General features: G+C 40.7%; 1 protein-coding gene across 3 annotated transcripts in view; it reads left to right on the top strand.

The window, feature by feature from the left end:
- The window catches only part of atp8a2 (ATPase phospholipid transporting 8A2), a 624,855-nt gene that overhangs the window by 529,530 nt on the left and 77,768 nt on the right, over positions 1-17,557 (top strand). For all 3 annotated transcript variants that reach the window (XM_078545400.1, XM_078545401.1, XM_078545402.1), the window contains 3 exons: positions 12,695-12,756; positions 15,021-15,077; positions 16,609-16,716. In XM_078545400.1, the coding sequence (XP_078401526.1) occupies positions 12,695-12,756; positions 15,021-15,077; positions 16,609-16,716 (227 nt within the window). The remainder of the gene's footprint in view (positions 1-12,694; positions 12,757-15,020; positions 15,078-16,608; positions 16,717-17,557) is intronic.

Genomic DNA, 17,557 nt, shown 5'->3' on the forward strand with positions numbered 1-17,557 from the left:
TATAGACTGAGCTAAGTGATTCCACAACCAACATACCTAATCAAAACTTTGCAGTCCTGCCGCATCTAGTCATGAATGGTGGTGGACAATTAAATGACTAACCAGAGGAGGAGGCGCCATGAAAATCCCCATTGTCAATGATAACAGAGTCCAGTGTATAGAATGCAAAGGACAAGGCTGAAGCATTTGTCATCACCTTGAGCCAGAAGTACCAAGTTGGTGACTTATCCTGGTCTCCTCCTGAGGACACCACCATAACAGATGCCGTTCTTCAGCCAATTTGATTCACTGTACAGAATATCAAGAAACGGCAAGATGCAATGAATACAACAAGGCTGTGGATCATGACAATATTGTCTTGTGGAGCTGAACACCAGTGATCCAGAACCAGCCATGCCCCTAGCCAAGCTCTTCCAGTACAGCTACAATACTGGCATCTAATGCAGCAATGTGGAGAATTGCCCAGGTATGTTCTGTCCACAAAAAGCAGGACAAATCCAATCCAGTCAATTGCCAACCCATCAGTCTACACTCAATCATCAGCAAAGTGATGGAAGGTGTCGCTGACGGTGCTATCAAATAGTACTTACACAGCAATAACCTGACCATGATGCTCAGTTTAGGTTCCACAGGACCACTTAGCGCAAACCTCATTACTGCCTTAATCCAGACATGGACAATGGAGCTGAATTCCAGAGGTAGTGTGAGAGTGATATCTTGAAGCCCTAGTAGATTGGTCAGTGGAAAGCTGGAACCATATTTAGCAGAAAGGAAGATGGTTAAACCTGTTGGAAGTCCCAGGACATCACCGTTCCACAGGTTAGTGTCCTAGACCCTAACATCTTTGACTTCTTATGATGGACAGGTCAGTAATAAAGGTCAGAAGTGGCGATGTTCGCTGATGATTGCACAGTGTTCAGTTCAATTCTCAACCCCTCAGATAATGAAGTAGTCCATGTCTGCATGCAGCAAGACCTGAACAACATTCAGGCTTGGGCTGACATATAACATTTGGGCCACACAAGTGCCAGGCGGTGACCATCTAACCACTTAACAATAGCATGAACATCATTTAAATTCCCACCATCAACTTTCTGAGAGTTATGATTGTTATGATCCATTAGAGACCATTAACTTTAAAAGAGAAATTCAAAATCCCCATTATCTACTGAAGGAATAAAGCCACAAGATTCCACGTTTTTAAACAAAAACTTCACCGTTTATAAAAATAAATTAAACAAAGTGAGCACCACTAACTAAACACTACCTTAGGTTATCAATTATGCTTTACGCTCAAAAAAATAAGCACAATCACTTATACTTTAAAATGACTCCTCAACTGAACCTTTCCCTTTCCACTTTGAATTCCCCGAGAATGTGTTTGGCTACTTACCAGGCACTTGAAGTTTCCTTCATTTCCTGGAACCAAACCAAATGTCACAATTCTCAGGAATTCACTTTGACTTTCCTCAGTCTTCCTGCTATGCTGTGAGGTATAAGCTTTCTTGGGGTCCTTCCACTAGCCTTCAGCTAAGCGACCCTCCACTGCTCCTAAAGCACCTCACAATTTTGAAAATCCCAGTTCAAGCACGGGTTTCAATGCACTTTGGCTTAGTGCCTCCACCTCAGAAATACCATTGATTTCTGATAACCCATTTGTGGTCTACAGCTATTTTCAGCTCTAAGCAGACTCTGTTTCTCTGCCTGCTGAACTCAGGGCTTACACCCATCAACTTGGGTGCTTTCAGCTCCAATACCAAAAATCCTTCTGTAAAAATTCCACAGACAACTTCCCAGAATTCGCCACCAAGGCTTCACTCTGAATCACTCATCTCTATGGCAATAGAAGTTAGTTGAGATGTTCAATATTTATATTAATTAACTTGTTAGCTTCAAAATCAAACCTCTTGACCCTGAGGTTTGCATGAATAATTTCAATTTCTAATGAAGTCAAGGCAATTCTCCTCAGACTTACTGACTGCAGTTCCCCAGCCAAATGAAGGCCAACTGTCATTTTATGGTTTTCACCCTCCTAACTGTGACCTCGTAAGTACACATGGAACTCTTTGAACTGCCACTACTTGAGGTGTTCTGGCAATTTCTAAAGTCCAGCATTTTAGTTACCTTATCCTTGCAAACTTAATCCTCCCAAAGCTACAAGTTACCTCTAAAATATTAACATGAACCATGAACTAGACGATTATGACACCATTGACCAGAAACATAACTGAACCAACCACATAAATACTGTGGCTGCAAGAAGGTCAGAGGTTAGGTATCCTCCAAACAGTAACTCACCTCCCGATTCCCCAAAGCTTTTCCACCATCTATGTGTCAGAATGTAATGGAATACTATCTAAAATCTTAGACGAGTGCACCTCCAACAACACTCAAATAGTTGTACACCATCCAAGGCAAAGCAACGCTCATGATAGATATACACCTCAACCACCAGCACAATATGGCAGCAGAGTGTACCATCCATAAGGTGCATTGCAGCAACTCACCAAGGCTCCTTCGATGGCACCTTCCAAATTCCTGACCACTACCATCAAGAGCAAGGGTAATGGGTGTATGGAAACAGCACCATCTCCAGTTCTCTTCCAAGTCACACACCATTATTTCTTGGAAATATACCACCGTTCCTTCATCTTCACTGGGTCAAAATCCTGGATCTCCCTACCATGCCACACTTACTGCATCTGTTCAAGAAGATGGCTCACAACCACCTTCTCGAGGGCAATTGGGGATGGGCAACAAATGCAGGCTTTGTCAGCGATGCCCACATCTCATAAATAAATAAAATTTAATTTGAATAGTGGAAGTAGAACCATGGATTCTGATGCTTGGTCTTCTTCTTGTATGAGTGCCTAGGGAATGTGTAACCACATGATAGCAGATAACAAAAGGACCAGACATCTCTCTCTCTCTTTCATGCTCCTCCCAAGCAGCCCTTGCCATCTTAAAGGTGGGTAAGCTTCTGGTAGCATTCAGTTTAGCAGTTAACAAAGTCACCAAGATTTCAACTAAAATACCAAGTAAAAATGGAATTATTAACTCTATCTAGCACTAAACACAAGCTGATGAAATCTTGCAGTAACCTCATGAGTCAAAATGTACAGGTGTATCTTAACTTGCACCAAATCTTGTTCACTCATCAACCCTGCACACATTGACATACATTGGCTTCTGGTGTGGTAATGTCTCGATTTTAAAAGCCTCATCCTTGTTTTCATATCCCTGCATGGCCTTTTTCTTCCCTATCCCTTCAACACCTGCCCTGCCATGAACAATACCATAGGTGATTCACTGGTGCTTCATATGTAATGCTACAGTTCATGGCCTTGCCCTTCCCTATCTCACTAATCTCTTCCAGCTCTATAACTCTTCAAAATCCCATATATAATTATTTTTTTTAAATGGACAACTGGCTGGACTGATAAAATAGCCACCACTGACCACATGATGGTAGCTCTGGAAGTTTCTGAGCACTTTAAACATGGACAAAGGCTAACACATCAAACCCCTGGAATGTGACACTCCTTGCATTGTATAAACATTCCAGCCAAGCCAATACAAAGGATAGTAGATGAGATGTCTGCGCCAGCCAGCTATGGACAAAGGCAGAGTTAATTGTAACACCTCATTTCTAGCGTTGTGCTAATGGTTCTACAGTTACCTGCTCAAAACACAATAGGATTTAACAAGAGGCCTCTATAGCTGAATAGCTCAACCCAAAAACCATCCTGTCACTTGACCGAGACTTGAGCTGTTTGAGTTGCTTTAATTATACAGCTTTTGGATTCCATCTTCAGTCTGTTGTTTAACATCTGACAGGCAGGCCATACAAAAGTAAGCTCTGGCCAGATTGGACAACTGGCCACCATCTAACCTTACTCTGCTGGGAAGATTTTGTACTATTACCTACAGACTGAGTCAATCTCTGCGTGCCTACTTCATCTTGTAACATTAACACCACTGAAAAAGCAAATCTTACACCACTGGACTTCAGCCAACTGAACTCTGCGAAAGAATTCCTCATTGGACTTTGATTCTGGACTCATGTGAAACCATAATTCTTATTTTTATTGTGGTCTCTGCCCTGAACCCCTTTCTTTTCCTTATCCCTCTTTTATTATATGAATGCAAATAAGGACGGATGCTGCAAAACCCCTTTCCTGTGTTTTGTGTGTGTGTGTAAAATAAACCAACCCTCTTATTTTACCTTATCCCGAGTTTGCTGTGGGGTTATTAATAGAGGATTCAATCGCTTTAAACCAAAGGGTTGGGGAACATACGCCACCATTTACTAAAGGAGGAAATCAAAAACACCTTTCTGATTATAGAAGAGTAGTGAGTGGAGAAATCAGGGCTGTTCTAAATTAAACCTCCTCCTGTCCATAACAATACCAGTTTCCTTCAATCCACCATTGGCGAACATGCCTTTAGCTGTCTCAGCCCTAAACTCTGGAATTCCCTCCCTAAAGCTCTCTACCTTTCTATCTCTGTCTCCTCCTCAAGGTTGTTCTTTAAAACTTACCTGTTTGAATAAGTTTTTGGTCGTCTTGTATAATATCTTCTTAAGTTGCTCAGTGTCAAACTTTGTTGATGCTCCTGTAAAGCACCTTGGGACATTTTACAATGTTAAAGGTGCTATATAAATACAGCATGTTCTTGTGCAATAATGTGATGGATAGTATATCATTACAGTATCTATTTTCAGAAGTGTGTCTGGTAGTCAACATGTGTATTTTAATAACATATCCATGAGGGACTGGGTGGTGCAAAGGGTTAGAGAACTCTTATTTCTCTTGTGGGACACAGATTTGAATCCAACCCAGACTGAGGGATGAATACTGTAAGCAAAATGAGTCTGGACAGTCTCAAATCCCAATGGACGGGAACAGTCTGCACAAAACCGCCAGTAATTAAGCACTAAATTGGCAGTTTCACTCCAATGGGTGATAAGAATAGCTAAATTGGAAATGGAAATGTCACCGGCACAGTTAAGTGTTACCCTTCTGAGACTGAGTTAAAACATGTCTGTGGGAGAGAGTGGAGCAAGGTTTAGTTGTTTCTAACCTACGCAATGGCTGACTTAGAAATATTTTATGCTAAAACTAGGTGCAAGAGGCAGGAGAATATATTCCATTAACAAGCACTGAGATTCCTCACCCTAATTAAAACAAATTCACTTCAAACTATAGAAAAATTACAAATCTGGAACAAAGTATAGGAAGGTGCATTAGTTTGTAATCCTTAAGTGCCAGCCTCTCTATCTAACTGCGTATATGTGTAAATCTCAGTCGTAACTTGACATCTCAGAGTTCATTACACTTCCAGCTAGTAAGTGGCACGACAGCCTCCTCCAGAAATCAAACCTGCAGAATGCATTAATGGAAGCAGGCAATATGTCCCCTTTGTTTAAATTGACATTTTTTTTTAAATTAGAATAGAGAAGGCATTCTTTATTAGTCTGCCTGTTTGCAGTGGAAGTGGAGGGAAAGAAACAATCTACAAATGCTAATACAGAATGAAATATTAAATGACTGAATTCAATACATGTAATCTTGTTAACTCTTTCTACAACAAACATTTTGCTATTATTTATTCTGGCTAACAACTTGCATTTATATGGTGCTGACACTAACCATTGGAGAAACTTGGATTCTTTCGATTGTGATTCTATAAATATCAACTTTAAATTTATCTAAAAACAAATAATGGTAACATTTTTTTGATTTACAGACATTTTTGCCACTTCTCAAAAAGAAACTACTGTAATCAGTATTTTTCTGAGTAACTGGTAAATTGTATAATTTAATACTAATAAGCCTCCATTGAAAAGATACTTTTTATTGATCAATTCTGGTGAAAGGTCACAGACCTGAAGTGTTAGCTGTTTCTCCTTCCACAAATGCTGAATATTTCCAGCATTGTCTGGTTTTATTTCAAATTTCCGGCATCAGCAATATTTTACTTATATATCTTAGGCTTGCTGCTGCACAAATTCACTTGCGAATTATGAAGAAGTTAGAAGACTTGTACTGGAATAATCACGCAGAACAGGGTTATAAGCATAAGTGGCAGTATAGGGGGAAATAAGGCCCATTTGTAAGTGAGTCAGACTGGTCCATTTTTAATGTTGTTCTGCACTCACAGTTAATACAACCTGATAGGTAATTCCTTAGACGGTCTTCATTTAATATTGGCTGAAGTGTCACTAGCTCAGAGAAGTATGAATTCCAAAATCATTGCTGGTATTCTTGAGATTCTGGATATCATCCAAGATGATCTAAAAGTTTTTTTAAATTCACGGGATGAGGAAGTAGTGGCACTCATCCAAATAGGTGGAGGGTATTCCATCACACCCCTGACTTGTGCCTTATAGATGGTGAGAATGCTTTGGGAAGTCAGAAGGTGAGTTACTCATGAAAGAATGCCCAGCCGCTGACCTGTTTCTTGTCACAGTTTTTACATCACTGGTCCAGTTAAGTTTCTGGTCAATGGCAACCTCCAGATTATTGATGGTGGGAGATTCAATGATGTAAATACCATTGAATGTTAGATTTTCTCTTGTTGAAAATGGTTATTATATGGTATTTGTGAGGCACAAATGTTACCTGCCACTTGTCTGTCCAAACTTGAATGTTGGCCAAGTCTTGTTGCATGCGGACACAGACTGCTTCATTATCTGAGGAATTGCAAATGGTGCTGAACACTGTCCCTTCAGTGAACATTCTATGTCTGACCTTATGATGGAGGGAAGGTCATTGCTGAAGCAACTGAAGATCATTGGGCTGAGGACACTACACTGAAGAACTCCTACAGTGATGTCCTGAGACTGAGATGATTGATCCCCAGCAACCACAACTATCTTTCTTTGTGCTAGGTATGGCTCCAGGCAGTGGAGAGTTTTCCCTGATTCCTGCTGACTTCAATTTTACTCAGGCACCTTGATTCCACATTTGCTGAAATGCTGCCTGAATGTTGAGGGCAGTCATTCTCACCTCTGGAATTCACCACTTTGCCCATGTTTGAACCAAAGCTATAATGAGGTCTTATGGTGAAGAGCTGCAGTGAGAAGATTGATGATATCAGGTTGAATGTAGAAAGTACTGAAAGTTCATAGAGGAACTGAAAAAAAGAATATCAGTGAGGAAAGAGAGAGTATGAGAAGAGAATGACAGTTAACATGAAAGGGAATCCAAAAGACTTCTATAAGTATATAATTAATTAAAGGCTGGTAAGAGGATGGATGAAGCTGATGAGAGACCAAAAGGGGATCTACGCACGAAGGCAGGGGCAGAGCTGAGGTACTAAATTAATGATCTGCATCTGTCTTTACCAAGGAAGAAGATGCTACCCAAATCATAGTAAAAGAGGAGGTGGTTGAGATATTGGATGGACTAAAAATTGATAGAGGAGGTATTAGGAAGGCTAGCTGTTGGTCAGTCACCAGGATCCGAGGAAGCTGAGGGGAATTGTGATAATTTTCCCATCCTCTTTAGATAGGGGGGCGTTTCCAGAGGGCAGGAGAATTGCAAATGTTACGTCCTTGTTCAAAAAAGGGTGCAAGGATAAACCCAGTAACTGCAGGCCAACCAGTTTAACCGAAGTGGTGAGAAAGCTTTTAGTAATGATAATCTTGGACAAAGTTAACAGTCATGTGGCCAAGTATTGATTAATTAAGGAATTCCAGCATGGATTTGTCAAAGGCAAATTCTGTTTAACCAACTTGATTGATGAGGTAACAGAGATGGTTGATGAGGGTAGTGAGGTCGATGTGTATATAGACTTCCAAAAGACATTTGATAAAGTTCCATGCAACAGGCTTGCCAGATAAGTTAAAGCCCATGGAATAAAAGGTACAGTGGCAACATGGAAGTTAAATTGGCTGTTGGTTGTTTTTAGAACTGGAAGAAACCAAAGGTCCGCAATTTCGCCAAGTCAGGGGCAATTTAGGAACCTTTTAAAAATGGTTGGCGGGAATTGTTTCTGGGATTCCAACCCATACAGCACTCATGCCCTTGCCAGCCCCATTACGGGGTGGACAGTGTAAACCTCCTGTACAGGGTGTTGGTGGGATCACATCTGGAGTATTGTGTATAGTTTTGGTCTCCTTACTTAAGAAAAGACATAAGTAGAAGCAGTTCAGCGAAGGATCACTCGACTGATTCCTGAGATGAAGGAGTTATCATGAGTTTTGACAGATTGAGCCTGTATCCATTGGAATTTAGAAGAATAAGAGGTGATCTTATTGAAATATACGAGATTCTGAGGGAGCCTGACAGGGTGGTTGCCGAGAGAATGTTTCCTCTAGTGGGAGAAACCTGAACTAGGGGACACAGTTTAATAATAATTGGTCTCCCATTTAAGACAGTGATGAGGAGAATTTTTTTTCTCTGAGCGTAGTTAGTCTATGGAATTCTCTTCCCCAGAAAACAGTGGAGGCAGAGCTGTCAAATATTTTTAAGACCGAGTTAAATGGATTCATGATTAGCAAGGGAGTCAAAGGTTATTGGGGGTAGACAGGAAAGTGGAGTTGAGGTCACTATCAGATCAGCCAAGATCTTATCAAATGGCGGTGCAGGTTCAAGAGGCCAAATGGCCTACTGCTGCTCCTAACTCTTTTGTTCGTATGCATGTTCACATGTCGTAAACTTGTATGTGGCACCTTATTGAATGCCTTTTGGAAATTCAAATGCACTACATCTACTGGTTCCCTTCAATATACCCTGCTTGTTAAGCTCTGTTTGACTCGTTAGTGCCTGAGAATGGGTCAGAAGACTCGCCATCATCCAGGACACTTGTGGGCATGCAACCACGGAACTGTGAATTTCTCTCTTCCCTTCCAAAGGCCCTCACGTCTGATTGTGTTAAAAGCTTTGGACAGGTCAACAAACATGGTGTGGAGGTCCATGTTCTGTTTTAGACGTTTCTCCTGGAGCTGTCTAAATACCATATTATCAGTTCCTCTGAAACCGCGCTGACTCCCTGGCAGCAAATCCTGGTCGAGATGTTGTACTAAGTGGTTCAGAAGGATTCTGGCGAAGATTTTGACAGCGATGGAGATGAGATTCTTCTATGATTGTTGCAGGATTGGCGAGTTCCTTTCCATTTGCACAGGTGGACAATGGAGTTATCTTTGTATTTTTGTGGGATGGTTCCTTTATTCCCACATAGACTGAAAGAGTTCAGTGAGCTTCTTGATCAGGCATTGACCTCCAGCCTTGTGGACCTCAGCTGGGGTAATTCAACACCTGGAGCTTTGCCACTAGACAGGAATTTGATTGTATTTGTCGCTTCAAACAGCGTGGGAGGGTCATCAAGAGAGCAGTTGACGGCAACCTGTGGCAGCCCATTGCTTGCATCTTCATTGCAGGATGAAGGCTGATTGAGGATGTGGCTGAAGTGCTCTGCCCATCTTACTAGAATTTGGGCTTTTTTTGTGAGTGGTATTGGCATGTCAACTCCAAGGATTAGTGATAAACCAGTATACTGAGGCCCGTAGACAGATTTAAGAGCATCATAGAATCTCTTCCAGTCTTTGTAGTCTGCATATGAATGAAGTTTGTCTGCTTTCTGATTCAGCCAAGTTTCTTGTATCTCTCTAAGCTTAAATAAACAGTCCTGCAGATGTTTTGGTAGGCAGTGTGCTTTGATAGTGATGACTTATCATTGAGATAAACCCTGTAGAGGTGATGTTTCTCCCTAGTTTCTGGATTACCTCATTGCTTTCATAAAACCAATCTTGATGCTTATGAACCTTGAGCCTCTGAAGCAATGAGTACACTATATCCCTAAAGGTCACTTGGTCATCCTCAATGCCAATTGTCCATTTTCGCTGTGCACAGGCAACTCATGAGTTTCTCTGAGAGAGATTCCTTCAAGACTGCCTGTTTGACCCTTGAGGCATTGAAATGCTTCTGGACCTTTCATCCCTGGGGTCATCTAGGGGGATAGATCTTGATGTTTAGCTTTGAAATGATTAGATGGTGGTCAGTCCAGCTGTCATGCCGCACATGGCTTTTGTTACATGCATATCCTGCTTGTTCCTCTGCCTGGTGATGACGTAGTTGATTAGATGCTAATGTAGATGGTGAAGTAGGAAACAAGACTCCAACCTTTTACTTAATACTAAATTTATTTATAGAATGCAATATTACAAATTTAATCCTCCCTATCAACACCTAATGTCCCATGAACCTCTCTTTATATACGTTCAAATTACTTAATCAATTCCCTTCACTTGTGTATCCCTAACCTTAATAATACAATTGACAGATTCCACTCTTTTCTTTAAACCAAAGCTTTATAGCGCAATAACAATATTTCAAAACAAATTAATTAAAAGAGAAAAAGAAAAAAATAATTTTCCATTTTCTATACACTACATCATAATACAAGATGTCCCTCTTCTAGGACCACCAATAGTCTCTTTGTGCAAGCATTCCATTTTATAAAGCAACTAACAACTTATGGCTTGTGTTGACTCACTTTATCTTCGAGATTTATTTTCTTTCTAGCATCTCTTTTACACTAGCAAGGTCAATCCTTAACCTTTTCTCAGTTGCACTTTTTGTCGAATGTGCATTATATCACAAGGAACCATTATCTGTATAACATTCAACGGGCAAACTTTTCTCGCCTTGTATAGAATTTCTCCTAAAATATTTGATTAAAAAAATTCCATATCTATTACTTCTACAAGACCTAATGTTTCCGCAGCTAAGTACTTTTAACCACCCTTTTTACTTTTCCTAGCTTCCCAGGCCAAGGAACAACATTTTTCATTTTCTCCCACCAAGAATATTATAAAACCACTGTACTTGGAATACCTATTTGGAAGATTGACATGAGAAGTGTAACTAAAATGGGCCAATTTTATGTCCTTTGTGTCCCCAAGGCTGGAAACTTGAGTACACATTTCTCCTTATTTAATATTTGAAGTATTTTATTTGTCCTTAAAACATCCTCAGTTGTAGCATGTTTCATTAGTTCCAATACATCAAAACTGGTAAGCGGTCGGGTCTACGTCCATCGCCAGTCCAGTCCAGTCAAGCTTCTTCACTGTTTTGTTTTTTTTTAGCTGTAAGATCACCTTTCTCTGACTACCTAGCATGATTTGTCAGGGAACAAGTAAACTTTCATCCTCTTTCCTTCTGTCTGTAACTCCTCTGTTGTACTGACACCTGCGCCTGTATCTGAATGATCTCAAAATGTTACAATCATTGAGTCCTCCATCCTTTGTGACACTGCAGAATGTCCCATTTGTGCCATTAAGGCTGCTGGAAATGTCTGCTCCTCCAGGAGTTTTTTTTTTAAAGCAGCAGACATTTTATCCAAAGGGTGTCTTTTTCTGAGAACAAACACCAGTTAAGACCAGGAGTCATTTATGACACCTTAGCACAATCCAGAAACTTAAATGCAAGCATTGAATAAGGAATTTCCAAATTGAATTTTTGCAATCTTTCATACAATCTGATAAATTCCATGATATATTTCTTTATGGAACAACCATCCATCTTTTGAAATGTATCAATGTCTGACCATGCCTCATAGGCATCAAATAGATCAACTTTCTCGTAAATAAATTTAATCCATGAAGCTTAATAGAAGGTCTAAACCTTCATCAGTATCCAACTGATGGGCATCCAGCTCACAAAACACTTTGCTTCTGATCTTACTTTTGTTAGGAAGCAAGACTGCCAAGGCCATACCTTGTTTTCTCTTGGTAAGGACGTAACCTGTGTCCATTATTTATTTCACTTTTCCACTAGTCATAAGGCTCTGATTCAGAGAACATTGGTGGGTAATCATACCCTGACAATTTATGTTTGCTTTCAGCCATTCTTATATAACTAACTCAGATTACAATCTTCTGGCTTCCATGGCTCTACATGATTTCCAATCTTCATCTTTAGGCACCATTCTCTCCTACCATGTTAATTCATTCTGAAGCAGAAAACCAGATGCCAATCTTTTAATCTTTTATTAAATACTATATTTATTAATAGAATACAACATTACATATATCTGCCTCCTCCCTAACCAACACCATATCTCAGAAGTCTCTCTTTATATGTGCTCAAGGTAATTAAATCAATCAGTGCCCTCCACCTATATATCCATAACCTTAATAATACAATTAACATGCCATTAACACAAGGGAGGGTGCCATCAGTGTTAAGGCTGGAATTCATTTCCATAAGGACTGTGTGGTGGTCACTCCTACCAATACTGTAAATGATCTATAACAGGTAAATTAGTGAAGACAAGGCCAAGTAGGTTTTCCCCCTTGTGTTTGGGGTCTCACCACCAGTCGCAGGCTTAGTCTGGCAGTTATGTCTTTCAGAACTTAGCCTTCTTGGTCAGTAGTGATGCTTCTGAGCCACTCTTGGCAATGAACATTAAAGACCCCAGAGTGCATTCTGTTCCCTTGCTACCCGCAGTGCTTTCTTCCAAGTGATTTTCAATGTGATTTATTGATTGAGAGAGGGTAGTAGGCGCTAAGCATTAGGAGGTTTCCATGCCAGTATTTGACCTGATACCATGAGACTTCATGGGGTCCAGAGTCAATGTTGAGGACTTCTAGGGATACTCCTTCCTGATTGTAGACCAATGTACTGCAGCAGTATCCTTTACATCAAAGTGTCATAACCACATTTTAATTTTGCCTTTCTTCTTTTAGATTCAGCTTTTATGAGCGGACAAGCTATTGACTATTTATTTCTTGGGAACATCGTTTATACAGTAAGTAAAACAATTTCTGCAGCAACATGAAAAACAAATCTGGGGGTAGGAATGTTGCCAGTTGTCTTTGGTAATACATTTATTTTGTGTATGCTGGTATATTGTCTAGTTGAGGTGCAAATTGTTGAATTGTGACATGCTCACCTGCAAAACTGGTAAATTAGCATTTGGCATTATGGATCCTTTAAACATAACATAAACCAGTACCACAAACATTGTCAGTCCATACCAGGCCCATTATACTTCTGATCACTTAGCTAGGAAATGGTCTGTTCTATTTTAAATAGAAAGAGAAAATGCTAGAAAAATCTCAGCAGGTTAGGCAGCATCTGTGTAGAGAGAAAAACAGAGTTAACGTGTCAGGTCTGTGACCTTTCATCAGAACTGGGAAACTTTAGAGATGCAATAGTTTTTGAGCAAGGGGTGGGTGGGACAAGGACCAAAGGAAGACAGGAGCGATTGAATGACAGAAAAGTTAGGCTCCAGAGCCAAAGGAAATGGAGATGGGGCAAGAAAAGAAACAAAGAAACAAAAGATGTGCCTACAGCAGGTGCTGCTGACTGAAAGACAAAACCAAAACAAGCGAAGAAAATTTATGGTCTGAAGTTATTGAATTCAATAGTGAGTCCAGAAGGTTTTAAAGTGCCTTATTGAAAGAATGAGGAGCAGTTCCAAAAATTTTACGTTGAGTCTCACTGGAAAATTGCAGCAGGCTGAGGACAAAGGTGTCAGCATGAGAGCAGGTGGAGAATTAAAATGACAGGTCACCAGAAGCTCGGGGTCATGCTTGCGGACTGAATGGACATATTCCGCAAAGCAATAGCCCAATCTGTGTTTGGTCTCCCCAGTGTATTGTGAGCAGCGAATACAGTAGCTAGATTGAAAAGAGTACATGTAAATCGCGGCTTCACCTGGAAGGAGTGTTTGGGGCCTTCGACAGTGAGGAGAGAGGAGGTAAAAGAGCAGGAGCTAGATATCCTGTATTGGCATAGAAAGGCACTCTGGGAAGGAGTTGAGGGTGACTGAGGAATGGGCCAGAGTGTCACAGAGGGAACGGTCCCTTCAGAATGCTAAAAGGGGAGGGAAGAGGAAGATGTGTTTGGTGGTGGCATCATACTGAAGATGGTGGAAATGGCAGAAAATTATCCGTTGAATATGGAAGCTGGTGGTGTAGAAGATGAGGACATGGGGAACCCTATCATGGTTCTGGGAGGGAGGGGACGGGGTGAGAGCAGAAGTGCAGAAAATGTCAACCACAGTGGGGGAGCGTGGGGAGTGGAATCCTCAGTTGAGGAAAAAAGAAGACATCTTGGAAGCACTGTTGTGGAAGGTTGCATCATCAGAACAAATGTGACGGAGATTGAGGAACTGGGAGAATGGAATGGAGTTCTTTCTATTTGAATGTGACATGTCTGCGACCCAACCACTGCCATCTACTTCTTTCTGAGAACTCTTACATATCCTGTCGCTATATAATTTCTAGAACACATATTGTTTGGCTTGTGCAGCAGTCTGAGTGTGCTCCTACTGGCCTACTTAGTCTTTTACAGACCAGCTCTTATTTGGAAGCTGTGGTAAAGTGAGGTACCCTGTCCCTTTAAGAGAATACAAGTGTACTGATCATGTGACAGCACTGACGAATCACTGTAAAGCACAGGAAATTGGGAACTGTAAGCCTAGTTCTGGAGGTTTCTGAGTGAGCACTTATGATCCGGTGCTCTGCCCTATATCTCAATGAACCATCATTGTTTACTCTTACATCAGTCTCTCCCCGTTATTGAGTGCAAGCAGCAACTAAAGAGAACATAGGAAGGTGTGCAGTTAGAGTTCGGTTGGCCAACAAACTCATTTACCCAAGACATAAAAGAAGCAAAAGCAGAAAATTACTTCACTGCAGAATTAATGTTTCCAGATCTGAAACTGAAAAAGACATGTAAAGATTTTGGGTGGGGATCTTTGTGAACACCAACTAATCCAAGCAGTGCATTGCAAAAAGAGCTGAAGAACTTCAAGACATTTATTGGGAATATAACTGGGCTGTTGGCCATGCACTACTTTCAGAATAGGTAATTTGATGGGCTCATATAACATTGTTGATGGTAATTGCAGTAAAACCACCTTCATACTTCATTAAGTAGATCTCAGTATCTTTAATTTAATTTCAGATTAACTAAATCTTTATCTTCCTATTACATTACAATAGATTGTATTAAAATTCACCTCTGATGTTTTCTGTCATAACACATTTCTATCTTTTTCTACAGTATGTTGTTGTAACTGTATGTTTGAAAGCTGGCTTTGAGACAACAGCATGGACAAAGGTAGGCACATACTTTAATATGGTGAATTTAAAACCTATATTTAAAATACCTTTTGAAAATAGTCACTACTAATTTAGGTTAGTCATTAGAATGCTAGGGAAGAATTTTCCCGTCGGCGAGTGGGTCAGGGCCCGCTCGCCGACACGTAAAATGATACACAGTGACGTCGGGCGGGCGTCCCGATATCACGGCGTGTCATTTAAACTTTCAGTTCGGTGGGATCGCAGCCGAGTTGGCTGCGCGCCCACCAAACTGTAAAAGGCCTATTAAGACCATTTAAAACCTAATTAATTCAATTTAATGAGCTGCCCGTCCAACCTTAAAGTTGGCAGGCAGGCGAAGAGCCTTCGCGTTTTGTCGCATGAGGTTTCATGAAGTGTTTTAAAATCTAATAAAAATTTATACATTTATTCTTTGACATGTCCCAGCTCATGTGATAGTGTCACATGAGGGGACATATTTTAAAAGTGTTAAAAACCTTTATTTAAAACTTTAGCACCAAAACAAATCTCCCTGAGGTACCTCCGAGAGATATCTGCGCTCTTTCACGCGAAGCGCAGGGAACCTCTCTGGGAATCCCCCCCAACCCGCACAGGGAGTGCTCTGCACTTCCGGGCGAGCATCATGCTGGGCGGGCCCAGCGTAGAATTGGCCTGCCCACGTAAAATGGCGGTGCATCCCCGATTGGGAGCGCCAATCGTGTTCGCTGCCACCCCCACCCGGCCCCGCACAACGGGGGAAATTTCTGGCCCTAGGAACTTCAGGGAATTCCTGGCTTTCTGTAGCTGTAATTTCTAAAGATTTTCTTTTTCAACTTTTGCGGTTATACATTGGTTAATATTTCATTAGTGAAGATATTAGACATTGACAAACTTCCTTTTCCCCATTCTCACTTCCTTATAGAAGTTTTACTTTTGGTTTATTTCTAACAATATATAACAGATAATTTATAACAAAATCTGTAAACAATTTAATTTTACTTTTTTTAAAATCTTAACCGCTTCGTTTCAACCATCCATTTTGAAAATGGGATTTATACTCATGGCTTTGAATGGCGGAATAAATACTTCAAAGTTCTCTAACAATTGTGACTTAGAATTCTAAAGGTGGATTTGGTTACATCATTGATTGGTCAAAGCAACATTGCACATAATTTTCATTGTAGAAGCAGAAAACACAATCACTTAGCTTGTAGAATCAGTTTGATCAGTTGGTTAGAGTATGGTGTAGAATGACCCAACAGTATGGATTCAATCCCCGTACCGGCTGTGGTAGTTCATTGAGGCCTGCCTCCTTGCCTTGCCCTATTCTGGATGTGGAGTGGTGCTCCTCAAGCTATATAATCAATTTTCTCTCTCAAATGGAGAGAGATGACTATGGTCACTCGTGGACTACAGCTAATCACCTGACAATTGATATATTGATATATTGATTAGGTAATGTAGCAGCACCACGGCATAAGAGATCTCTGGCATGTTGCAGTGTTATTAGTTTGTTGATCCATTTAATAAACAATTTATTTCTTTTTTAGTTCAGTCACTTGGCTGTATGGGGCAGCATTTTGATGTGGTTAGCCTTTTTAGGAGTCTACTCAATCATCTGGCCTACCATACCTACAGCATCAGATATGCTTGGACAGGTAAGCACTAATGTTGCTTTTATACTAAATGATAGCCAATGGAATATGCTACCAATATAACACATTTACAAGGTTGTTTGCCATTAAGACCATATAGGTTAAAAAAAAAGGAATGAGCTATGAAGTGATTAAGAGGTGACCAGGAGTTGGTTAAATGACAGAAGTGATAACAATGTAAGAACAAAGGAAGCATTTTTAGAGAAATAAAAGATATAATGCACCCAGAAAATGTGCAAATAGTTGAAGCAGGTTAGCTAAGTTGAAGAGGGGGTGCAAAGTGGAATATGATGGCACTCTTCTCCCCCTGCAATTCAATTAAGCTGGAAATCTGTCTTCCACTCTCCGATTTCAAGTTGGTGCTTTTCTCTGCCTCCCCCAGAGTTCATGCTGACACTCTTAAATCCTTCAAATTCATGTTGGTGCTCTCCTTTCACTCCCCCTGTTCATGCTAGAAGTCTCCCTTTATCCCCCTCCCCCACCCCACAAAGACTTCTCTTCCAACTTCCCCCTCCCAGATGCCATCTTTTGCTTCTATCCTCTACTTTGCACTGAGAGCACCCAGCTTCTGCCCAGTTTCCCTCCAATTCCCCTGTTCCTCTTACCTTCATTATCATTTATTTCCCTCTTCTATTGCTATCCATTTCCCTTCTTCCATTTCCCAGCACCCACTTCCAGTCCCCTTTTTCAACATCGCATTTAAATGGGGACCCCCAACCCTGACCATTAGCACTCAGAGCAGTGCTGAGAGAAGACAAAGACCACTGGATTTGGGAGGAGTGACTGGGGCAGAAAAGCCGGGCGTCATTGTTTCTGGCTGGAAATGTCAACTGTTGCCATGTAT

The sequence above is a fragment of the Cetorhinus maximus genome, chromosome 7 (assembly GCF_964194155.1).
Source record: "Cetorhinus maximus chromosome 7, sCetMax3.hap1.1, whole genome shotgun sequence".
In the NCBI taxonomy this organism is placed as follows: domain Eukaryota; kingdom Metazoa; phylum Chordata; class Chondrichthyes; order Lamniformes; family Cetorhinidae; genus Cetorhinus; species Cetorhinus maximus.